The sequence below is a fragment of the Cyprinodon variegatus genome, unplaced genomic scaffold, assembly GCF_000732505.1.
Source record: "Cyprinodon variegatus isolate N-32 unplaced genomic scaffold, C_variegatus-1.0 Scaffold358, whole genome shotgun sequence".
NCBI lineage: Eukaryota > Metazoa > Chordata > Actinopteri > Cyprinodontiformes > Cyprinodontidae > Cyprinodon > Cyprinodon variegatus.
Window position 1 is genome coordinate 725,660 of NW_015150811.1, and position 27,040 is coordinate 752,699.

Consider the following 27,040-nt stretch of genomic DNA (forward strand, 5'->3'; position numbering starts at 1 on the left):
TTTATTAATCAAAAAAATAATTGACAGATTACTCAAAATCAAAATAATCGTTAGTTGCAGCCCTGATATAAACTTATGCATTCTCAGCAGAAATACTCTTCCTACACCATCTCCCTTTCCTTTGCAGCTGTAGCACAAACCATTCTAATTTTTTTATTTTTCTAATTCTACATTAAAATCTCTAGTTCCAGTGGTGCGAAATTGGCACTTCCTGTTCAGTTTATTCAATTCAGTTTATTTCTATAGCGCCAATTCACAACACGTAATTTCAAGGCACTTTACAATTCAGCCAGATCATACAGTCAAATTGATTCAAAGTTTTCTCTCTCAGGAAAGCCAGTCCATTGCATCGACTCATTGACTAGAAAGCAATCCCTCACACCAAGCATGCTTGTAGAGACAGTGGAGAAGAAAAACTCCCTTTTAACAGGAAGAAACCTCCAGCAGAACCAGACTCAATGTGAGAGGCCATCTGCTGAGGCCGACTGCGGTTCAAGGAAACAGAAGCAGACATGGAGAAAGAAGCAGAGATACAAAAGGCAACTATAAACCAGCTCCACTGTCGCCTGTTGTCATGGTGACTTGTCGAATCAGGGCCCAACTGATGATGGCTTTTTATACTCCTTATGCTTTTGCTTAACTCAGAGTAGACCTTAGTACTTAGTGTTGGTTAAACTAACACTTAGCAGCCTGTGTGAAACTGAAAACTCAGTTTCCAACTTTAGGCTAGATCAAGTCACAGTTGAGGCTTTGACTTTGGTGAAACTGCCTTGTGAACCAGTCTTCTGATATGTTTGCTAAATGTACAAAAAGTCAGTGCTCTATAACAGTGGTTTTCAAACTGGCTCCTCAGGACCCACTGTCCTGCATACTTAGATGTTTCCTTGATTTAATAAATGTCCGATTAGCAATCCTCTGCAGGCCTCAGTGGCTGCTGGGGAGGAATGCCATAATCTGCTGAAGCGGAAACATTTAAAACAGAAAAAAAGTGAGGGCCATGTTTGAAAATCACTATTGTATAATAATGGGTGACTCTAATGGACAATTCCTTTGAAATATTTAATTAAATAAGTGGCGTAATTATTGTACTAAATTTCTAATGCCTACATTTTAATTTATTAATCGAGAACTTAACCATCTAGTATATATAGTTTTTTAAAGTTCACAAAAGCTGAATTAGCGCAGGGATTTGTTGGAAGCGTGTATCTTTGAATATGAGCAGCTCCAGCTGCAGCAGAGCTCAGTGGCATTTAAAGCTGGAAAACCTGCCCAGACAGACACAAGCCTGGACTTTTTTCATGCAGCTCTGCTCTGAATCACACGGGCATCCCCGAAAAAAGGTTTTATTTTTTGTACTACTTTCTTTTCTATTCTTGTATTATACCCCAAAGGAGGTTGATGATGGGAGCTGACAGGTTTGTAGGAGGAAGCAAAGGAGATGGCAAAGAGAGAACAAACAGTGTCTGATGAAAGGAACCAGGAAAAGATGGTGGGTTGAGCTACATGAGTGGGGGTAAGAGGTTGTTGGTGTGGGTGGATAGTGTAACTTTGGGTAATCATAATGAAGACGACCAAACACACCTATCATTTGTCTCCTTTGGCTTTTATATCCCTCTGAACCCTGTTTCACCCACTTCTCCTTTTCCCTTCCTTCGCTCTGGGCTTCTTATGCTGAGTTTACTGAATTAGTAGGTAATAGAATTACACACATGAACTTAGTAGGGCGTACGTCTTCATTTTCTGCTGAATGCCTTTTGCCCCTTCAGTTCTCTTCTTTCACCTTTTTTATTTGATTGTCCTCATTCCTCCTACTCCTGTATCAGTTTGCCTGTGGAAACAACACAACCTTTGTTCTCCATGGACTTTTTTGACCTACCGTATCTTGGATTTTGCAATCCATCTACTCCAGACGCTCACATTGACACACAGATAGCACAAACAGTTTCTCTGCTATCACATAAAGGACCTTACAGGTATTGAGTAGTTACTACTGGCAGCCTTATGTGGAGATGGCTGTTTGCCTGTGGCTTTTTAGTAATTTGAGGGGGAAAGGATGTAAACTGAACTTTAGAAGTCCCACAGTTATATTTTCTATTTCCACTTTATGAATGCACTCATATGATGTAATTCGATTTTACCATGTTTTGAGTATGGGATCTGTGAGCCTGACTTTGTTAGTACACATACAAGTTAAGTGTCTTAACTTGGTAAATACAGTTTATACCAAAATAGTTCTAACCCCAGGCAGATTTAATACCAATATACATTTTTTTGTTACATTTACCCCAAAAGTTTGTTTTTTGTAGACAATGGGATGAGAAGCTCTCAAAAGGGAAAAATGGCAACAAACTAAAAATATTATGGAAAATATCTCTTTTCCCATTGAATCTTTTGTTTACATTTACAAAATAAAAAAAAGAATTTAAACCCTCTCTGAATGGAAAAAAAAACTTTATAATAAAAAGAACAATGTCATTTAAATTATATTAATTGGGAATCTGGCTAATCAGAAGCTGAAATATTAATTTGATCTGTAGCAGGAGAGGTAGTTTCCCTAAATAAGGAACTTAAATTTGTGTTATTTTTCTGTGAAGATATTTTTTTTTTAACCTACTTGCATTTGCTGTTCTCTTTTGTTGCACCTACATGTTTCATGACTCTTGACAGATTAAGAAAATGCTGTAAATAATTTGTCTATTGTGGGGAAAATATCGAAGGGATTCTTCTTGATAGGATTGATAATTGGGCCACTAAGGTGCTTTATAGAAGATTGTTTTTCTTTTTGCAGAATATGAAGCAGATGCAGCTTAAATTATGACACTTAAGTTCTGTATGGAGCATCTTCACAGACAAAAGTATTGTCATCTTAAGTGCTTATAGTATAGATGGATAGATGTAGTGCTGTTTTGGCTTTATTTCTGCTTTTGGTTGGTTATTCTTTCAGCTAAGGGCATATTTTTTCTAAATTAACTATAATCCACTAGGTCTTATAATAATCCTTGTCTGAATGGCTCTAAAGATATAATGAAGCTTATGTAGTAGCCTCAATTTGCTTGAGATGCAGTGGTATGATGACCTTAGACGGCTCATGTCTGCTTGAAAACTCTTCACTGGAGTAATTTAAAAACTATATACACAAAGCTTTATAATTGATGTGTGGATCAGATGCTATTGGAAAAAGCTTTAGTTTCATATTTTTGTTACATTAAATCCTTCCGTTGTGTGTATTATCTCTAAAGGAGCCTTCACCAGCCTTTTGATGCAGGATAGTTATACCTAGTTGGACCAGATGCAAGGTCCCATACAGGTTTGGAGGGCTGTCAATTATAAGCAGGGATCTATTTCAGAGGGCTGTCAATTATAAACAGGGATCTATTTTAGCAGGTTTAGCAAACTCAGATTCAAATCATCAACTCTAAATTGATCTGACCTAAGGTCATGAAGTTTTTTGTTTCACAACGGCTGCAATGGATTACCGTAGTTAAACTCCGAGTAGGTCCACTCAGAGTTGAACGAGTGTGTTAGAAGTATGATAAGCTATTATCTGTGGACCCCAAGCCCCACTTGAACTAGAGATTTTAATGCAGACATGAACATTTTTTGGGGGGAAGGTGTTTAAACGACAGAGAAACAACGCTACAGCTGCAAGGAAGAGGAAGATGGCGAAGCAGAAGATTATTGAAATGGTTAATGTGTAGGTTTATATGAAGTGGGGTATGGCCTCTATGGCAGACTGTTTTAACATTTCTTAAAGGCAATTTCCTCTGTGTTGTTCCATTTGCAGATCACTGAAAAAGGATTCTTCCTGTTCCAAATAACGTTCTTAGTCAGAACTGGAATAGAATTTCTAGATGTTACTTTTGCCAGCAAAAACTGAATTTAAGATAGTAAAAAAAAAAAGAAGAAAAAAAAGTAAATTGTACCAGTAAGAATTAACTTATGTATTTCTGGAAATCTTTACACATTTTAAGTGGCCGTTTTGACAGATATCAGCTTGACTGAACATTTATTTATATCTGAAATACATTTCTTCATAAAATTCTTCACAAATGACGACCAGTAACAATAGGAATATGAAAATCTAAATTTTATTTCTAGAGATCCATAATGTTTATTCTAGATGTGAAAGGTATCATTTTGTTTTTCACATATACATAGTCAGTAAAACTAATAACTATCAAAACGGCTTGCCATAGCTGGTTTTAAACACAATTATAACATTACAGGCTTTGTTCTTGAATGGTTAGTTAATTGATCAAACTCTATTTGAGGTAAATCACCTGTCAGCAGGTAAAGATGAAGTCTACAAATGTTATAATAGATGGAGCCTATGCATCATCTCATGGGGTTCCTCATAATTTTGATTCAGTCTTCCATTACACAGTAAATACCAAGTGCCTGTTTACAGCCGCTTTGGATGTCATCATCCTAATAAATGGTCTTTTTTGCAGGTTATCAGTCCCATAGAATGGCTTCAAATTATGCCAATAGGCTCAGTATGGTATTCACCAAGTGAATCCTAACCCTAAGGTAATTCCTTTTTATCCAACAGCATTAATATATGTATGTGTAATCTGAAAATGATTTCTGTAGTTCTTCATGTGCTGTAAAAATATATGAAAAGAAAAACAAATTTCCGCACATCTCTCATATTAAACAAACAAAAAACAAATAAATCTCATATCCTGTCAACTGAGTTGTAGAATCCTCTCCCTATAAATTTTTAATTGTGAAATAGTGCAGATCATTCTTTAATATGATCCTCATCAAAAGGTCATGCAATCTTCATTTTTTAAAACCTAATGTGTGTAACGGACCTAAAACTACAACAAAAATCCTGTGACTAAATCAGGAATTAAATGTGATTGGGTGTAATGAGAGTAGAGATTGAGGACACTTCGAGTTTACTGAAGGAAACCTGCTGCCGATCAGGTTAGCTCTGCGGAGAATGTTACTACGGTAACAGAAACAGTGGTTGAGGAAACTCCCTTTGTGAAATGGAAAACTCGTAGTTTTCCTGATTTCAGGTTTAGAAAGAGTTTTCAGTAAACCTGCTTATTGAAACAGACCCCAGCTCAACTGCTCAACGCTGTTTCACTTTAGATGAAAACTGCAATTACAAGGCCAAAGGTTTGTAGCATTAATAGCATTGTTAGCATGTTTATTACAGTTGGCATAAACAGCTGTAAATGTCATTGTGTCTGTCTATGCTACTGAAATTTTCTACATGACATCAAACAAAGAAATGCTATTTTTTGTGTAACTCTCTATTATTGGCTGCAGTTTATTCCAGTCCCCCTTGAAAATGCAGTTTCCTCTCTAAAAAAAATGCATCAACTCTCTTATTATCTGAAATAGTTTCCAACTTCTCTGAAGGTCACATTCCTTCAGTTACAATTTTCACAATGAAAAATGCTGACAACACCCACCTAAAAAAACGCTCAGGTTCATGCATTTTGAACCTCATGCTGAGATTTGAACACGAGTACTTCTTGCTGCTAAGCAGCGCTGCTAAGCAGCAGCACTTAAGTGTTTCAGAAACTATTGGAGCCTTATAGTTTTTCTACCTCAGTCCAATAACTTATTGAAGCATTTAATCTGAACCACTAATTAAATTGACAGTATTCTCAATTGCTTACTTTGTGCAGCCATTCAAGGAGCTTTTGTTGTCTTTGTCCCTCATCATCATCTGTTCACATGTTTGACCATAAGTAGTTTGCATCTTTTCATTGCCTGCATGAGACTTTGTGTCTGTCGTCCTCTCGATAGTTACATAAATTTCAGTCTTCACTGCTTAAGAGGGTAAAGAGACAAAAACCATGCAAGACCCAACAAAGTTTGACAGAACCTTTTTTTTCCTGCTCAGCTTCATATTCAAAAAGAATTAGACTCTTCATGAATCTATATACCCTAATGTCACACTATTACACTGTGATACACTACTCAACTGAGTAGTTTTTTTTAGTTGTTTATTTTTAAGCCAAAACCAAAATGTGACTGACAAGGCAAAGTTATTTAATTTATGAGACAATTCAAACTGCTGTACATGAACCAAATGTAAGACAAGATCAGCAGCTGACTTCCACTGTATTTGTTTTAATCTTTAAGAAGAAAATATTCAAAGGCACAGCTGCCTTCATTAGTATTTTGATAATTTTTCCTGATTAAAGTTTTGATACTTGTAGAAAATCCACCCAGCAGCCCTGCAATTAGAGTGCATGCTTTTAGACCTTGCTGCTCATGACAGAAGCTTTGAGTTTGGGGTGTTTTTTTTATTGCATTATTTATTGTTTTAGCCAGGCTTTATATTAGCATGGCTAATATGAAGCACAGGGAGGCTGCATCTTAGTCTTAAGGTAGCATGTTCTATGTAAAACTTGGTGGTTTGACAACTAAAATTAGTGTTGCTTCCTGTTACATGTCACCCTAAATGGCTGAACATGTCTGCTTGTTGGTAGGGCTGAGTATTTTCGCCAAAGTCCTGAATTGCTTCGATTTAATTAATTCAGTCTAAATTGAATAATTTTGATTCGATCTGTTTTTACAATAATGAAAGTGGTTTGACTGTGTTTCAAAATACAGACAGTTTAAACTAGAGATGTGAACAAAACTGTTTCAAAAGTGCAAACTTGTTTGTGAAAAGTGAAAAAGTGAAGCCTCACTCGAGCAAGCAGACGTGACACAGCAGACATGCATGAGCTGCATTATCTTCACTGGACAAACCATATTTGCAGCGTTGTCTGTAACAACTACAGGGTGTTTGCTGCTCTGCCGCCATTTGCTAATGTCTTCAGTCAACCTACTGGCTATATTTGTAGCTGTCTGGTTTGACGTAGTCTTGAGTGCATCTTTCCTCTGCATTTGAATGTGAACGTCATGTGCGTCACTATAAAACTAATCGATCTCATTCCCTAGACATCGATTTTGCTAAAATGTAAAGGAATCGATTCAAAATCGATTAAATCTATTTTTTAACCAACCCTACTTGTTAGCATAAAATGTTCATACTCATTCATTGAAAATTAAGTATAAATGGTTAAGACATCTGAACAAATACCTAAATCACTTGATTTAGATGTTTGCCAAGAGGGGAAAAAAGCTTTTAGTCATGGAAAGTTTTAAGTTCTCATTATCGTAGATCTCAATTCTGCAAAATAATAAAAACGTTTTCTTGACGTTTCAAATGGGTGTTAAACTCTAAGGGCCTGATATTCAGGTTTGCCCGTCTTAAAACGGGTGAAGACCTTCAAAGAAGGTGCAAAAGGATGCGTGTTTGCAACTCAGACAGCATTTGGATAGTCTGTCAGTCAGGTCCACTCCAACTGAGTAAAAGAAGTACAGAGACTGAGATAAGACCACAACATTTAGAGGCCTTCATTAATAAGTTGATCATATTCTAATAACGAACTGAAAATTAATTGATGAAGGATTATGCAAATGTAAAAATTTAACATGTGCAGATTGTTTTTTGTTTTCTTTTTCTTAACTGCTGCTGAAGCTTTTGCATCTTTTTTTAGTACTTCTGAAAGTCTGGTTTAAATTCACAGAAACATTTCAGCAGTCCTTGTTAAAAAAGAGACATTTATAGAATAACAGATGATGGAGAGAGATTTTGTGCCCATATAAACATCAATGGACCATTAAAAATAAAAGTAGTAGACTAATATTGATAAAGAAATAACATTTGCACAGTTGTGCACAAATTAATGCAGCTGGACAGCAGGCATTATTTATGCTATTAAACCAAAGTTAATAAGATGACTTAAATATTGTTAAAAAAAAAAATAAGATCAAGAGTCTATAGACCACATAACTGTTACGCTAAGTCCTGCATACAAGCCCTTGCTGATCAGAACAACCCCCACAGTGAAGCAGGTGAGGGTTTAAACTGAGGGGGCCATGGAGACGCTCCAGGACTGATTTGAATGCTCTGATGGGAACATGTTCAAAGCTGCAGCAACATAACATGATTATTATTGACGAATATGCCATGACTGTGTCAGCCTACATCAACAAATCCAATCAGGATGTTAGCACCCCAAAGAACATCATCGCCCGGGCCGACTAACGACCCCGGATGAATGGGGAGGTTCGATCTCTTCCACGACGCCAGCAACAACACAGGATGTGGCAAGGCATACAGGCGATTACTCACTACAACATACCCTCGCCCCTGGTGGGTGTAGCTGATGCTGACTACCTAAATGGAGTAATTGTCTTCTTTTTGAGGTTTGTGGCACTAAACAGCACTCCAGCAGTGAAAGCTGTTCCCCATTAGGGAGAGGAGGCATTCTGCCGTGACACAGCTGACGTTTGGAAGACTCGGAGAAGATTCAACCCAAGAAGGGCCCCAAACCCTGACAACATAGCTGGGCGAGTGTTCAAGGAGTGTTCAGGTCAGCTGGCTGGTGTTCTCACAGACATTTTTAACACCTCGCTGGACCAATCCATAGTGCCTGCATGCTTTAAGTCTGCCTCCATCATTTTGGTCCCAAAGAAGCCTCAGGTCACCTCATTTAATGACTACCGGCCTATTGCACTGACTCCCATCATGATGGAGTGCTTCCCCCTACGTTCAACTCTTTCCAGTTTGTCTACCAACGGAACTGCTCCACTTGAGGACGCCATCTCCTTAGCTTTTCACTTGAATCTGGCACACCAGGAGGAGAAGAACACCCACGTGCGGATGCTGTTCCTGGACTTCAGTTTAGCTTTCAACACCATCATCCCACAACATCTGATAGGGACACTGGAACATCTGGGCTTCAGCACATCCCTTTGCAACAGGCTGCTAGACTTCCTCACCAACACACCTCAGTCAGTCCGTCAGGGTTGGACAGAAAACCCCTGATGTCATCCACCTAAACACAGGCTCCCCTCAAAGCTGCGTCCTAACCCTGCTGTTCACTGTGATGACACACACCTGCATCCTCAGTTTCACCACCAATCACATCCTAAAGTTTGCAGACAACACTACAGTACTGGGCCTCATCATAGGCGACATTGACTGGGACTACAGGGACGAGGTGGAGCAGTTGGTGGGCAGGTGCAGTGACAACAGCCTGATCCTGCACATGGAGAAGACGAAGGAGATCATCATCGACTTCAGGAAGAACTGGCCTAACCAAGCCCCACTGCTCATCAACAGCTCAGCTGTAGAGGTGGACAGCAGCACCAAATTCCTGGGAGTGCACATCACAGACAACCTTACCGGTTCTGTGAACACCACTTCACTGGTTAAAAGGGCACAGAAGCTCTGGTACTTCCCACCTGTCACCATCCTCATGACCTTCTACAGAGGCACCATAGAGAGCGTTCTGAGCAGCTGTCTCACTGTGGGGTATGGAGGCTGCAGTGCCTCAGACCGGAAGAATTTGAGCGTGATGAGATCAGAGGAGAGGATCATTGGGGCTCCTCTTCCCTCCATTAAAGACATTTCCTCCCAGTGCTGATGTACCAAGCCTGCAACATCATCAGTGACCCCTCACACCCCCACCATGGACCGTTCTCCCTGCTGCCCTCTGGGAAGAGGCTTCAAAGCATCCACTGCAGGTCAAGCATTTTCTGCCAACAGCTTTTTCCCTGCTGCCATCAGACCGTTAAACTGTTGAACTCTAAACTGTACTCTGCATCAAACATGCAACATTATTTTGCATCACCAATATAGCTGAACTTTTATAATCCTTTTAAATGGGGACAACATAATCTTCTACTGCATTTTGCACCATATTTATTTTGCGCTGCACTGAACCTTTTCATATTAATGCCCTTCTGCACCATTATTTTTAAAGTGGTTTCCTTTTCTCCTACCTTGTTTACATTTTGATCACTGCTGCACTTTAAAATGGTCATGTTTATCTTGCTCCAAATGCAATATCATTTCACTGTTGTAAACTGTATGCAAAGGAATTTAGTTTTTATACACTGTGCGTACAAATGAAAATAAAGTTTGTCCAAGTCTAAGCAAAGTAACATTGGCGCGAAAAGTGCACAACTGCTTGCAGCTGAGACTTTTTCTCCCACAATTCAACAAAGCAGGTTTATTATTTATAGATTTCCAACTGTTTTAAGACTCTCACACCTTGCTGAGGGGAGAGGACTTGCCAATCAACAGACAGACAACTGTGCTCATGTTTTATATTTCATTTTTATATATCTAACTTCAGTTTTTCTCATGATTTAATTTTTGTACTGTTTTGCCTGAAGAAAGTCTACCAATTTAAAGTAATCCATAAATATGTTCTATTATAACTATCTTTTATTATCTCCATCTCTAGAGCTTTGAACCTCAACTGTCAAACTGCCTGTAGAACACACATTTTAACAGGCTGAACCAAATCAGTTTGCACGTCTTAACATTGGCGCAGCAATCTTTGTAGATCTCCTGCAACACTTCCACTTATTGCATGTACCCCAGAAATGGAAATGCAATTTATCTCCACTGAAATGTGCAACTCCTGACTATCTGAAAGCCCCAACATGCTGCTGCAGAAATGATTTTTTTTTGTTGTTTTGCTTATTTTGAAACCCAAATACTTCTAAACCATACTTTTGTAGTTATTCGTATAAATTGTGAATTTCAAATTCTAATATCTCGTCAAAGTTTTTTTTTCTGTTCAATGCAACGTGCTAATAGATTTTCAAACCATGCTAGAGGTTTTATCGTCCTTTGTTACGGAATTGATTGTTCTAGCAGGTTCTGAAGCTGTCAGCAATCCTAATTGTAAGGTTTAGTTTATGCATGTCTCAGGGAATGCTTTAGAGGTTACAAAATCGTTAGAGACCAGTTTGTAATATTAGACCAAAACGGAGCCTATAACATTTATCCTATTTTTATTGAAGAGCCATATGAAATCCATTTTACTGAAACAGTTTCTCAAGCAGTAATGACAATGATTGTCCTAAATGATTCCCTCAGGGAACTGGAGAAGACAGATGGATAAAGCAGGCCGCCTTCTCCACTGATTAGTTTCAGGAGTCTAAATCTTCTGGGACAGACTTGGTCCATTTCTTTCTCAGTTGTTTGTCCTTTCTTACACACCTCTTTTTTCCAAAAGTTTTTTCTCATTATTGCTCTCTACTATTTTTTGTGCATTTCCTTCACTTTGAGTTTCACTGTTTTCCTTGTTGATCTTGTAACGTATCCCCATGACAGTTGTAGCTGTAGTAACAGCCACACCAGGGTTTCAGGCCTTTTTTTGCTTCTCTCTTTCTGTGTTAAGCAAAAACAGGAGGTCCCCGTGGTTCTATTAACAAGCTAGGCCACACCTGTATGAAGACACAAACACATGGAGTAAACCATGACACGCTGCAGAGATCCCCGGATCAGATCTAAAACAGCTTTGTTTTCCAAACTGCACGAGGAGTTAGAAACATCTGGGCTCAAACGACAAAAAAAAAAGATCATCCAGACCTCCTGCCAGTGTTTGACTCCAGCAGGCCATCTGACATATGTCCTGTTTCTGTTTAGTGTTGAACGTGTTGTTTTTCTGTTTGAGCTCAGGTCTAGTAATGACTCATCTATGGTCAGCTGCCTGTCTCTCTCCTCATGTTGTGCTTCTCTTTCTGCTTTCAGTCTCACACCTAGTTTCCTTCTTTCTGACACACTCCAACCACCTGATCACTAAACATGTCCAAGTCAGTGACAACAGCTGTTTATCTGTGAAAGGCTCTCGGTGGGATCCTGATCATACTTTACGTAGAAGATCAGCTGTAATATTTTCATCTTTGAGTTTTTTGTTGGTAAATTCAATAGACTTGGTGTTTATAAGTGGAGCAAAGCTTTAGATCTTAAATTAGTAGACAGTATGATGACATAGGAAGTATTTCTTGTAGAAAACAAATCAGTCCAGTTATTATAGATATATAACTTAACATATATGTAATAAAGCCAACCATTTGAAGCAAGAAGGTGGACTTTAGCGGAGTATTTTGACATTCTTTTTCAGTTCCCTGCTAAGTATTCATAAAACTATAACTTCTCCAAAGTTTTTACATTTTTATGTGCTATTTTAGCACAAAGGAGTAGAAAGCTCCTTATTTTAAATGTCTGAACTGTGTTTAGCTCCTGTTTGATTCAGCAGGTTTATTAACCATCTGTCATAGCAGTCATCTCCCAGCTTTACAGGCTTTGCGACTGAAATCTTTTGCATTCCTCTTTACAAAATGGCTTAAACCATAAGGATGGAAAGTGTTGGAATGTTTGTTTTCAAGCAAAATCGCTGATTATTTGGATTTAGATGTGGATTTGACTCTTAATCAAAACCAGGTTTCTGCAGGCTGTCACTCTGTAGCAACATGTTGCCCTTTAGGCCTTCTGTATAGGTTCTTTAAAATTTAACAATGTCTCATAAAGAACAAAGCCTTGAAAAAAAAAAAAAGGTAGAACAATACATCTAAGAATTCTTAATTTTTGAATCCATCATTTGTAAAGGATTTCCACAGTAGAATGGCACTAATTGTATGCTGGGCCCTTCCATGGGGGTTTCTAGACAGGGGCCACTAGGGGACCGTGCCCCCGTAGAACTGGTACAGCCCCTGTATTAATTTTTTTTTTTTTTTTTTATGATGATATTTTCTTGAATAGAAACAACTGATTTTGATTGAACAATTATTAGGAATGAAGGTGTTTTAAAGTGGATCCTAGGTTCCCTCTTCTAGATCAGGGGTCTGCAACCTGCAGCTCCACTGAAACAAGTTGCGTTTTGCTTCTCATTTAATATGTGAATAAATATTTGGCCTAAGAACACCACTGGGCTCTTCTTTTTCCTCACCATTATCATTTGGCTGCATACTAAATGCTTTATAAAAAAATATTTAATTCACTAAAATAGCCACAGATAAGCTAATACCATAACATTGTTAATCTTTAACTATTAAACCAACAGGTCTTATGTATAAGGATATTTATAGGGATGATAAGCTTTGTTTAAGCCTCATGAAGGTTTTAGGGCTTTAGGTAAACTTTATACAGTAGTCTTTTGTTTGTAAAGATTGCTGACCCATAAAGTAAATCAATCTAGGTTTAGCTCCAGCTGTGTCTTTATTGTTCCTATGCTGGAAGGTGGATCTCCTATCCTAATCTCATCTCCTTTTTACAGTGTCTGCATCGTTTTCCCTTTATGTTCTCCCTCTATATAGTCCTCTCTTTTTTTCTGATTAATTCCACCCAGATTCTCTGTCCCTGTGGAGAAAAAAAAAAAAAAAGAAAAAAGATTTTCACAACAAGAGACTTCCACCAACATGTTTCACCAGGAGGAAGGTAATCTAAGGCAGGGCTTCCTAAACTTTTCCGTGCTGCAAATCCAACCCTTAAACAGCATTAGCTTCTAGCTGAGGACCCTATTTGCAAATTAACAGACGATGCTACAAATTATCTAAATAAAAATAAACTTTTTGAATGTTTCATATTCTTATTCCTGTTCAATTATGATTATGTTTGTTTAGAACAAGAATATTAACCTGCATGTTTTTAAATTTGTATTACCCTGCCAAAACCCACCAGGTTTTGAGAAGATTTAGCAACATGTCAAAATGTACCATGACAAAGCAGCCAGAAGAAGCAAGCATGTCTTTATTACTGCTGTTCAAAAAAGACCTTTTATTTTCAAGAATAAAAAAAACAAATGTCGAGTCATGTTTGAACTGATGCAGCTTGGGCTGTTTTCCTCACCCAAGTTTCATGTAACTAGAAGGTGTTGGCTTTCAAATAATGTATCACACATGTAATTTGGGCTTACAGTTCTTTGCTTTTCCATTTGGGTATGCAAAATAGGCGAGAATTTCCCAAATGAGGTGGATATTAAGAGATTCTATTTCTGCTGAAATACAAACTTATCAACAAAATGTTAAGATCAGAGCAGAAGAAATAAAATCTCCCAAATGTGTTTTTAGTGTTTTGCAGCTGTTTTTGCAGCCGATATTGTTTTTTTCTCCTAAATTTCCATGATTAAAAATGATGCCATGATAACAACAAATTTTATGCAGGTCTCAATTTATTTAAAAAAATAAAAAAAATATATTTTAACATACAAAACATTAACAATTTCTAGCAAATGCAGGGGATTGGCAATGCATGCACTCATGATCTTAAGGCATGGCTGCTGAATGCGCTTACAAGTGCACATAATGTCCAATACAATAAAAAAAAAAATGCTAATATCAGTTGGCAGAGGAATTGATCTATTTCTACTTATCATCAGCCAAGATGTGATAGTCCTTTCTTTTATACTTATACAGAGGAAGAGACTCATGATTCATAGATTTAAAATCCTCATGTTTTTTATTACAAGTTATAGGTTATTAGTAACTATATTTCATGATGATGAAGAAAAACTTTTTTTTTGCAAGTTTTCTTGCACATGTTTTTTTTTGTTTCCTAATTTGTCTTAGGCCTCCCTCCCTAGTGCCCCCTGGGTCACAGCCAGCCGATACCCATCACACATATTTACTTTACTGTTATGCAGTACTTTCTGTTTTTTAATCATATTACATTCTATTCACATTCTAAAAACATTTCAAGGCACTGTGAAACGACACTGATTAGTATTATTTAGCTCCAGCACCTCTGTGTGGTTTCATATTGGTCTCTAATGATTTTTCTCTTTCTTTCAGTGTCGCATGGTATGTAAGGATGTGGCTGCAGACACGATGTACGATGTTCTCCATGACATTGAATACAGAAAAAAGTGGGACTCAAATGTCATCGAGACCTTTGATATCGGGAAGCTCACGGTGAATGCAGACGTCGGATACTACTCATGTACGTTGCACTTTTACTTCTCAGCATTGTTTGTATGTACATGTGTGAGTGAGAGGAAGTGGTCACATGAAATGCTTATTGTGCTCACAATGGCTTGTTTTACTCTATTGCTCTTAAAGGGAAGTGTCCCAAACCTCTCCGGAACCGGGACGTCATCACACTTCGTTCCTGGCTGCCGATAGGGAAGGATTACATCATCATGAATTACTCTGTTAAGCATTCCGTGAGTATATTAGCGCAGAAAAACCTACAGTATACGTTGTACACTTGCTCTGGTCCTACCCATTCATCCACTCTATAATGCTTTTTGTTGTGTGGAAAAATAGAATGCTAATGCATCAGTGTGAAAGAAATGAAACAAAATAGGAGCTTGTTGGCTCAGCCGAAATGAATTTCAGTCCACTTTAGTAAAGGCTCTGAATGCCTTTATATAGAGAGGAGGTGATGCAAAGCTTTCACTAGCCATTTAAGATTCCACTTATCTTATGGAGGAGCAGTCTACCCAGGAAGAGGAGAGTGTTTGGCACCCGTCCATTTAGACAGCACTATCCGCCCCTTGATGCTTTTACAATAGGTTTGCCAGCACTGCTTCAGTTTCACTATAAGATCATTAATCTGGTGCAGCTGAGCTACTAAACATACTTTCTAAGAACTTGACCAATTTAATTGTCAAGTGGTAGTAGAACAAATATGGTGATTAAAGAACAGGACCATGTGAGTAACAAATTGGACTCGGGACAAAAACCTGATAAATTGGCAGCTTCTCCAATATGGGAATGAGGGATCTTGTTTGTGTGCCTGTGTGTATGTGTGTGTTGGGCTGGGGACCTAAATATCTCCTAATCTCCCCCAAGGCTGTTTTAACAAATTTAAAAACCTTGTTGTTTGAACCTTTTAAGAAACCTGGACAAGCAGTGAGATGTATGATTTAAAGAATAAGATTTTCCTCATATTGTTCACAAAAGCTGTCGTTAGTATTTCTTGAGGTGAGTTGGGTTTGATTTCAGGTTATTTTTACTTTGACATGTGTCTCTGATCCCCTATCTTGTATCAAAGTGACCCTGACCTGATCAGTCTTCACTTGATTGCTGAAAGTATGCTGTGGCATATGGCACCAAGGACTCCTGTAGGTTGGGATTAAATGTAAACTTTTTGGTTATGCCCTCTATTGTTAATCACAAATCCTCTCCTCTAAAGCACAGCAGAGAAGTCGACGCTGCCCTGTCATGCAGCACAGCTAAATAGGAGCTATAAAAAAACTGAAGGAGTTTGAGTGTTTCTATTTTCTATTAAGAAAATACTAAAATAAAACGCATAAATAAAACGCGTAATAAAATGCATAAAGTGCATTCTGAATCCATGTCTGTGTAAATAAAACAATATTGAAATCTCAATCAGTTGATCAAATATGCATCATTGATTACTTCAGCAGAGTAACAGATTGGTCTTTGGTTGTACCGATGGCAACAAACTTTGTCGTATTGTTTTTTTCTGACTTCTTTCCTACCATCCCTTTATTTTCTGCAATGAGTAGATCCAGAAGTAGCTAACCCGATGGGTTGACTCACACTGGTTCCCATGTATATTAACTGACTAAGACAGCTTGTTTATGAGATGGTCTGACCCAATGGCGTAATGACACAACAATAGGCCTGTAAGGAACATTATCTGGGTGGGCCCCATAGTTTTTTCTGTTCTTCCAGCAGCTCTTTTTTGCTTTTTCTTTTCTGGAATCCGCTTAAGTACCTATTTTTGGTATCCATCGTTGCTAACACATTGTACGTAACGGGTACGGTTTGAATCGACACTCTGGATTACCCATAATTCCAAGTCGTAGAGTAAAAAAATAAAATACTCAAATACATCGTTCTTTTAACATCTTTATTGCGGTTTGAAACATATTATATGAGTGTATTTTTATACAAACCGTCTAATGAACTATACACAGTTGTTAACATAGTAATTAAAAGTACCACTGTCTGCTTTGCTGTCGGTGTCGTGTTTAAACGGCTCACCATCATGTTAAAATCTGGCATGTGTTGGGGTATAAATACGGTCTGGTCAGTCAAACTTGTAACAGGTGGGTTTAAGATTAATTTTTCGCACCATTACACCTGCAAAGAGATGTCCTAGTCCAGAATGGAGTAGGGGGCCAACCAGGTGTCAGTGACGGGGCCCCTAAGAGGTCGGGGGCCTCTAAGCAACTGCAGTCTCTGCTTACCGATAGTTACGCCATTGATCTGACCCTGGTCCTTGTCAGGCTCACTCAAATGATGCGCCCATGCCATCTGCTTTGAACTCAAGCTTTGAGAAAAGATATCCCACCCATTAGCAATTCACATTGTCAAGAGGTGATTAGCTGTGTTCATGCCACCCGTCTGCAGTCATAATGTTATGTTTAAAAAAAAACTAACACAGGACCTTCTTATGTTTGTTAGCTTTCCAGGAATTTTTTTGCACTGGCGAGGGGATTTCTATAAGTATTAAGAGAGGCAGTTAATGAAATGGGTCCAGTTTTTATATTTATTTACTTCTTATTCTGTCTAGCTTAAAATATGATATTTGCTGTGAAGTTAGCATAGTTAAACACAGAGCCCTCAAGCTTTATTTGATGCCAGAATAAATCAAAAGTCAGTGTGGGGGTTTAACAAATGCTTTTCCCTTTGTAGACGGCCTGGTATTTGGCTTTAAGACAGCACTGGCGATACAATGTTTGTTGGTTTAAAGCAGCCTCATACAGATGGACAGGCATTAATCACACAGTTTTGCATGCTGTTAGCAAAAATGTATTTATTTGGTTTATCAAAGTTATAGGATCTTACTTCAGTCGCAAAAGTCGGCAATTAGGTTTTTAAAAATATTTACTGTGTCTCGCTCATAAATTAAGTTTGTTGGAAAACCTTCAAAACGCTGAAGAACCATAGATCAAGATCACTTCAAAGTGGATGTTTGGCTGCTGCAGTCAAATATGAAAGAAATGAGAGCAGACTCGATTTTGTGCTCTATATTATATGAAAGAAATTACATTTTCTAAAAACCTAAAACATTTAAAGCATTTCTTCATTTCTTTCTAAATGAAATTCCCCGTCTGCTTCCCTCCTCTCTTCTCTCTCTGTCTCATTCCCAGTTTCCCTTAATAAAACAAAGTTTACTGAAGGATAAGTCATTTCATGTGACTGGTAACTATGGACTTCCGCCTGGCCTTCCGCATTCCTGCCTCAATTAGAGTTTACAGACATAATGGACTCAGTGTCCATGCATGCATGTTTGGTCTGTGGGATTTGCCAAGGTCAGTGTTGCTTATCAGCTGAACTTTAGACTTTCCACTGTACGGCCTGTCATTTACTTTAATTAATAAGTACATCAATATGCAGTAGATTAAAAAAGCTAAATTTGAGCCTAGTATGTTTAAAGCATATAGAAGAGATAAAGTAGGGAAAATTAAATTAGACAAAGATGGAGGTTAGGTTTTTGGAGTTAAAGTGGATTACTTTTATTCCCATTAGAAAAGAATCGTCCTCTTTCATCTTTGTTTCCTCTCAGCTTTGACGTCGCAGCGACTCCTCTAAAATACAAGTAATAACTTGCGGTGACCTTAATTTATATAGCATTTAACAACTAATTTAGAATAGTGTTCGTTTTCCAAGAAAGATATATATTTTTATTCTTTGCCGTTTAACATACCCTTAAAGGAAATTAATCTTTTCATTAAATGGTTAATGGATAAGTTCTCTGTTTGCTTCAAAATCCTGAATAAATCAGAGGGTTGGCTTGCAGAGCAGCCAGGTATTTTACTGCAACATGTGATGCGTTGGTTCTCATCTTTAATAGTAATCTCAGTGTTTTGACACGGCTTTGACAATCTGGACCAGAATCTTGTAGAATGGAGAGAAAGTTAGTTTGTTTCTGAGGCCTCCTCTTAGTCTGCTAAAGAGGAAATGGAAATATGAAGAGGATGCATGTTCTTGGTTTTGTGATGGTTTCCTGTTGTTTTTTGACCAAAGCATGTCAGGCATTGAATTTGGGTTTGGGAGCAATGAAACCCAACTGTGAGAAAAATGTCGAGTACAATTTTCAAACTGCCTGTCATGGCAGAAAAGGACAAAATCTGACATGCAGAGGTCGCACAGCTAGTTTCCTAGAAAATATCAGACAATTTGACACGTTGCCACTTTCTGAAGTGATCTCTGGGAGGTCTAAACCGGCAGTCTGTCAGACTGAATGACTACAGATTCAGGCCCACTAGTACAGGTTTTCTTTTAAGACAAAGACTTACTCTTTGTCTTAGAAGGCGTCCTCCTCACATACCTTCCATAAAACTCTCCAGTGTTGAAGACTCTTTTTAGCATCCTACGGACTTCTTTAAGAATGAACCTTAGCATTTTTGCAGCTGATTTAAAATCTCCTCTTGTAGATTCATTTCTGTGCAGTAAAAAGGCTGATTTTTAAATGATCTAGTTTTTTCTTTGAATCCCACTTTAGACCTCAGCTTTGTTTTTGTTCGGCATTCAGCAGCACATAGAGATAAATGTTTTTGTTTTCAAAAAACATTTAAAAAGTCTTCAGTTTTGGCTTTGTTTAATTTTTCTGGGTTGTTAAATTGTTGTATGATCTTCTACGTTTTTCTATTTTCCTTTGCTTTCACCTGTCATCAAAGGATTCTAGATGTAAGATCTCTCTCTTGTCAACAGAGAGAACTTATTTTTCTTTTTTTCTTGGCAAAAGAAAAAAAGCTGTTTTCAAAAATAAATGTGACTATCAGCTGCCCAAGATGTTTCCTCATGTGCTGGATGTCATAGAAATTCATCACATTTAGTGCAGTTTAGCCTAAAAGTCCATTAGCTCAGAACATACTGCTACTTGACTTGTGAGCATCCTGCAGATGATTCATAAACAGAACTGCCAAGGTTCTCCCAGAAGAAAACCCTCACTGTAACCTGTTAGCAGAGTAGACGGACTCCAAAAATAAGCATCAGATGGCAGGAAAGAAAGATAAAGCGTTGATGTAAAGTTCCTCTAACTGTTTCCAGCTCCCTGCTGCTCTGTGTGCTGTTTTAGTGCTCTGCAGCGATCCTGTTGCAGTTAGTGCTGGCTAACCAGTTCTGTATGCTATTAAAATGAATAATTGTCTCAGCTTTGTGGCCTGAGAAGTTAGCAGCAAAATTATACAGCACAATGCAGTGTGTGTAGCTTAAAGTGGTTCCTTTGATTTAGAATCAATTAAAGAAAAGGATTTTGATGCATTTGCTGCAAACATTTGACACCTTATTCTTTGTCTAAAAAACCTTTTATTTTCTTATACACGTGTGCATTAATTATATGGAAATTACTTAAGATGACACATTAGATTCATAGATAATGTAAATTATATCCTCCAGTTTTTTGTGCATTTTTTTCTACACCCACTGGTATTGTTGTCTCCACAGAAATACCCACCTAAAAAGGACATGGTGCGGGCAGTCTCCATTCAGACGGGCTACATGATTCAGAGCCAGGGACCAAGCAACTGTACCCTCACTTACATGGCGCAGGTAGATCCGCGAGGTAAATAATACACACATTCTGCAGCAATGCAACAAACAACATTGCAAAATAGTGTGCACATGCAGCACATAAGGATGGAAATATAGAGGCTCCCTCTTCCAGGTGCTTAATGCATTCTGCATAAATTATTCATTTATCTACCTTTATGTTAAAATGAGTCGTCCTGGTAACCATATCACAGACATTCAGTGGTTTGATCCTTCTGTTTTTATGTCCTGCTGTTTCTCTGTTCAGATATTTTGATCTAATAGTTATTTTGTATTCTCAGGGATGACCTATCTTTAGTGTGTTTGTGCAGGTACCAAGTTGCTAAGCCTCCCTTTGATGTATTTGATGCGTAATGTAATAAAAGCAAATCTAAAATCCCTCTTTCATGCCCCAGAGGCCCTCGTCATCCTCTTCCTTGTTGAATTCAGCCTTTTCCCTCTCCCTCCTTATTTTTTTTATTTTTATTTTTTACAGGTTCATTACCCAAGTGGGTTGTCAACAAGTCCTCTCACTTCCTGGCTCCCCGTGTAAGTTTTGCACATATTACCACAGATCCTGTGTGTCTTTTGTGTTTTTTTTCCATGCCGTTATGCGTAGTCTTGACCGTACCCTCACAGCACACAAGCTGTCACACTGGGAATTAAATGCGAATTAAAAAGGACATTCTGTCTAGATCATTTCTGAAATGTAGGTTGGCTTCGTTTTTCACCGTTTGGGGTGATTTAAAATGTGTGTCGAAAGGAAGCAAAGACTGTGCAGAAAGTGGCCTTGAAAGGCTTAGTGCTGCTTTCATCAGTAAAGAGTTTTAAAATATGAAGACGAATCTTCATATTTTAGCTGATAACTTCAGAATCTTTTTTAAATGGGAAAAAGCTCCTGAATGTGTAAAGATACTTGATGGATAAATTCCACAAGTATTCAAGGTTGAGTGTTCTGCACCTTTTAGATGCTTATGCCTCAACACACCTAATTCAAATGGAGAACTTGATTGCAGACTGAGGAGGAGGGTGTAATTCAGGCCTTTGCTTTGGTTGTGTAGGAGCAGAGATGCATATAAAGGGTGCATGGCACCTTGGAGGTCTTTCATCCATATAAAAATTGGGAATTTGACTCCTTTCAGGAGCTCTCTCCGGCTCATCTGCACCTCCTCCATCACTGAAGCGCTCTTTACTAAAAGATTTCAGACAGACTTAACAGCTTCAGTTTTACAGCTTACACAGAGTCTAAGTTATTATGAAAAGTGATTAGAAATTTTTATTGTAAAATTTTAGAAGACAACAAAAACTGAAGCATAAACGCTAACAAACTTAACTTGCTTCCTTTTTATTTTCTGTCCTCTACATAGGCGATGAAAAAAATCAGCAAAGCCTGTCTGAAGTACGCAGAGTGGAAGCAGAGACACAGCCCCAACTTCAAACCCTGGCTGTACCCCGAACAGACCACGTTACCCACAATTCCACTTTCCGAGCTTAGCATTCAGCGCGCAGAGAGCCTGGAGAATTTCGACGAGAGCTCCTTGGCCGAGACCCAGGAAAGAGAAGACAGCGACTAAACCAAACATGTTCATACCAACAGCAATGCAGGGATACATAAATGCTTAATAAACATCCCATCATTACATGTATGTATATGTGATTCTGTCTGTACATTTGTATATTCATGAACTGCATTATGCAAACATTTCAATTAGAACATGAAGGCATTTATGCACAGAGAAGAACTTTACCAACTCGATCACATATTTACTTACAAGTTGTATGAACTCTGATGCAGGTACTTCCCCACACAAACGGGGGATTTAAACGATACCAATAGAAGTAAATAAACTAACATTTGATGTATTCAAGGTAGCTGTAAAGTTTGTTTTCTTATTTTCTAAAGGGATGTTATTTTCAGATGCAGTTTCAAACATGCATATAGTCCCTTGCAAAAGCTATTTTTTGAATCCCATTTCACACAAACCTTTGTCTGCTTACAACCACACAATTCATTGTTTTATTAGACTTTTATGTGATACAGTAACACAAAGTAAATATTTTTGAATGCAAAAGATTTAAAAAATTTTAGGTGGGCCTTTTTAATTTGATATCTAAAGTTTATATGTATCACTGGATATTTGGTTAGGGGAATCAGTAAAGATGGCTTAATGCGACCCAAGATTTTTTTTCTAAACTAAAATGTGAACATTTATCATTTCCCTTCTAATTAAAAATTGTGCAACACTTCCTGTTGGTCTGCTACAAAACCCAAATGAAATGCTTTAAAGTTTGTGGTTGAAATGAGACAAAATACATAAATAATTTTGCAAGACACTATACGTTATTAAACCATTAACTAACCAATGACAACATGCACATTTCTTCGACACATGACCTACATGAATAAAATCCAATGTTTCTACATTTATCTACTTAATCTCTAAACCTGTTTAGACTCCAGATGAATGAATCCCAACATGCTGCACCACTGCAGTCAGACATATATTTTTCTCAATCTTTACGTCTCTGTGACAATTTCTAAGCACATAAGTATGCAGGTGCGCAGAAGGCAGCTGGAATCCACAAACCAAACTTCATCCTCTTTTTGTTCACAAAGGCGAATGCAGATTTACATCCATGCAATGACAACTTCTCTATTTGGGAGATGTCTGAATGTATGTAGACTTTAAATAAATACAGATTCCTACAAAGGTTTCCATCATTTCACTGGTTTTCTGAGTTTATCTTTTATGTGTCTTTTTATCTCAATTGTGCAGGTTTTTTAAAAACTGCAGTGCGATGATCCCCACAATAAACACAATCACATGCAGCTGCTCCCAATAAACAGTTTTTTTTTTTTACAATGGGAGACTTTATGCATGCGTGCTCCTTTGATTGCATGCATCTATGAATTTGAGGTGTTTGTGTGCAGTGGCCTAGATCATACTTAGGATCCCCCTCCCCAATCTGTTGGCATGGCAACTCTGAGATGGACTCAGCACCAAAGAGATCTTGTGTGATCTATGATTGGATCACTGTGCTGTGCATGACAGTTGACAATGATCAGCTTGGCTCTCTGCATGCATATACTGAGCAGAAGCAGCTCAGATATGGTTGTATACTAAAGCTGTTTAAGCAGTGGGAGGAAGAGCAAAGAAAAACCCTGTTTGAGGTGTCAAGCCTGTTTCTTTTTTTAAGTCTCCCTCTCTTCTTCCTCTTATATTTTTACCCCTCTTTGCATATGCACCATCTTATAAAGTATGAATGAAGAAGGGGAGTGTTTGCCAGAGCTGTACTCTGCTCCTTCTTACTCAGGCTTCCTGCTCTACCATTACTATGTGCATATTTATGTCAGGGGCACCGTTTGCCACTGGTCGACTGTGATCTCTTACATCTCAGTGGTATCCCCGTATTGTCTTCCAACCGCCTCCGCAGCAGGAGGAGACATAGAAGCAGCGTGACGGCCAGAAAACCCTGTGTGTGTCACACTGCCACCCCCACAGCTACCCATCCCACTGGGGATGTTAGCCTGGTGATGAGTCATCGGCAGCCCACCTCCTCGTCTCTTCTCCCACTCTTGATCGCCCCTCTTTCTGCTCCTCATTGTCTCCTTTCTTTTTCTATTACTGCAAGCTCTCATCCGTCTCCTCTCCCACTCTGGTTATTTTCTTTTTATTCTTAATCACAGCCATTTGTTCTCCCTCATTTAATCTCCTCCTGTCTTATCTTGGCTCTATTAAGATCTTGTCTTGCTCATCTATTGCATCTTGTGCTTGTCTAATCTTTTCACCTTTCTTCCATTTGTCTCCAGTCTTGTTGCATTGCTCTTTCAATGTTGCTGTTCACATTTGGCCACCTGTTCCCTTCCTTCCTTTCTTCCTTCCCTTCTTCCTAGCCACTTCTGATCATGTCAGTTTCCCTGTAGGTTCCAGATAAAATGAGTAACCGCTGTCTAATCACAGACTTATCCTGGTGTATCTGTGTAGTTCATTCAGACCAAAGGAGGAAAAGCATCTTTTACTTGAAAATATCCTGACTGACACGGTCCTTAATTGTGAAATTTTGGGTGTCAATTATAGAGAATACAAAGCTTTAACTACTGTATGGAAGAGCTGTGAGGGAAAAGAGTTTGTTCAATGCATTTGTACAATAGTAATAAATAATTTTAGTTGATCTTTTTTTAAGGTTTTAAGCATCTCTCTAGCTGTCTTCTTATTTTAGATAGAGGACTTACATTTAATGGAATCAAAGGAATCCCCTTCAATAATGTGATACTGTTCATGCAAAATGCCCTGTGGTTCCTGAGAATAATTGAATGCTTGCTTTTTTTTAAGTATGCAGAAACATCTGACAGTAAGTGGTTGCCCTCTTCTGGTTCCAGTGGGGCTCTACAACAAGCAGAAAACTGGCTGCCTCACTTATTTGTCTTCATTGTACAGTTTTTTGTATTCATATCTTTATGAAGGTCAACACAAAGTAGCACAAAATTGTCAAGCTGAAAACTGGTTTGAAATATTTTCATAAATAAAAGTAGAAGGGTTTTTTTTAATACATCTCATTCCTTTAGTAAATATTGTTATCCAGAAATGATGAGGTACACCTTTAACAGATTTACACATCTTGAGAGCATTCCTGTTCATTCATCTTATAGCTTAAGCTATCATATCTCAGGGTTCTGCTCTCTGTAGTTGTTTTCTGTCAGATTGGTATTTCTTTAGTTACTCTCTGTTGCCCCCTTGTGCCTGTTCCTTCTCCTTGGCTCCCTCCTAGTTGTCCTATTCTGTTCCATATTCAATTCAGTTTATTTCTATAGCGCCAATTCACAACACGTCATCTCAAGGCCATTTACAGTTCACCAGATCATACAGTCAAATTGATTCAAAGTTTTTTATCTAAGGAAAACCAGTTGATTGCATCGACTCATTGACTCGAAGGCAATCCCTCACAAGCATGCTTGTAGCGACATTGGAGAGGAAAAACTCCCTTTTAACAGGAAGAAACCTCCAGCAGAACCAGGCTCAGTGTGAGCGGCCATCTGCCGAGGCCAACTGGGGTTCAAGGAGACAGAAGCCGACATACAGAAAGGAGCAGAGATACATATAGAGATATATCAGCTCATTAGCCCATCCTTTGCTCTTTTTTCCCATATATACATCACCTTTGCAGTTCCTATTTGCTGGTTTCTTGTTATTTGTTGCTTCCTTACCTCTTGCTCCTCAGGTGTACCTTCCTTGACGTTATTGGATTTTGTTTGGTTTTCAGTATTTCAGCATTTGTTTCTGGATTTTTTTTGCCTTAGTTGCCTGTAGTCCTTAATTAAATCAGCAAAACTCAAATCTGCCTACTCATCTCTGCATTTGGGTCCTCAAAGCCTCCATCTAACCTGACAGAACAAATTATATGAGGAGCATCTCTGGGAAGCCATTTTCAATATTTGCTAATAATCTCAAATTGACTCAGGACTGGACTTTTGCTAGGCCTCTATAATAAAGCAGCTTAGATTTAAATAATTACCCAAACAAGTTGTTGATGTGTTGAAAGGTAAACATGTGCAATGATCTATAGTCTTATGCAGTTTAAAGCATCCCCATAGTATGACCCCTCAACCACTACCGTTTCACAGCAGGAATGGTAGAGGGTGATATGCAGGGACAGCATTTACGATATCATGTGGGCCTAAGGCTTTTTTTTTTTCAGTGCATGACTAACGGTGATCATATCTGCAACCCCCTTCCTGTACTACTTTATAGTGATCTAACACGAAACAAATTAATGACATTGCTTTACATGGTGTGTGGGTTTTTCATTGAAAAATTGTTGAAGTGGTGTTTTAGTTGAATATGTTTATATAATGTTGTTAGTATTTCTTTTTTTACTCCCCTGCAGCATAAACAATGTATTGTCAAAAGTATTTTGTCTACTTTTATATGTAGTAAACCTCAACGTCATCCATTTCTTAATCTATAGGGTTAATGTATATGGATGGAGCTGGGACCTCACCCTTGAGCCAAGCCTCCAGTTTGAGTTTGTCAGCGAGTATCTGGTAGTTGGGCTAATCCTGGCTGGGCAAGCTAAAACAAGAGGCACAAGGAAATGCACTCAGTGGATCCACTGCCTGCAGGTGGAGCCACAAGCTCAACCATTTCATTACAGTGGATGACACTGTCACATCCCTTCAAATTGAGGTAGGGCTCTGTGGAAGAGATATCTTCTGATCTTTGGGTGGACTCTGATCAAAAGAGGGGTGGAGCTGTCCAACAACCACTACCCGGTGTTGAGTTGGATATGCAGGAAGATGAGGGAGTCAGACAGACTTGGGAGGCCCAAAAAAAGAGCAAGGGTCCTCGGTGAATGTCTGTGTGAGTCTTCGGTCAGGGAGATATTCACACCACGATCCAGGAAAGCTTTTCTTGGATTCTGAGGGCAACTGTGGACATATAGTCTAAGTGGACCATGCTTACTGCACTTATTCTCAGTGCATGCTCTTAACTGTGGCTGTAAGGTCTACAAAGCCTGTTGCACCTGCAATCCCCAAACCTAGTGATGGATGCCGGCAGTAAGGTATGCCATCAAGCTGAACAAGGAGTTCTGTCTTGCTTAGTTGACTCCTGAGGCAGCAATCGGTTACAGTAAAGCACCAGGTGGTTACAGAGAAAGAAGTTTGGGCCTGTCGGAAGTTCCCAGAGGTCATAGAAAAGGACTATAGGTCAGCCTTAAAGCACCTTCAGAGGGGGAAATAGTGCTCAGCTAACAGTGTTTACAGTGGAGG

The 27,040-nt window shown here is 38.5% G+C and overlaps 1 protein-coding gene across 1 annotated transcript in view; it reads left to right on the plus strand.

The window, feature by feature from the left end:
• Window positions 1-23,010, plus strand: part of stard10 (StAR related lipid transfer domain containing 10) — a 33,148-nt gene extending 10,138 nt beyond the window's left edge. Inside the window, exons 3-7 of the mRNA XM_015386183.1 lie at window positions 14,614-14,761; window positions 14,881-14,984; window positions 20,188-20,305; window positions 20,768-20,820; window positions 21,639-23,010. Of these exons, the coding sequence (XP_015241669.1) occupies window positions 14,614-14,761; window positions 14,881-14,984; window positions 20,188-20,305; window positions 20,768-20,820; window positions 21,639-21,845 (630 nt within the window). The 3' untranslated portion in view covers window positions 21,846-23,010. The remainder of the gene's footprint in view (window positions 1-14,613; window positions 14,762-14,880; window positions 14,985-20,187; window positions 20,306-20,767; window positions 20,821-21,638) is intronic.
• The last annotated feature ends 4,030 nt before the right edge of the window (window positions 23,011-27,040 follow it).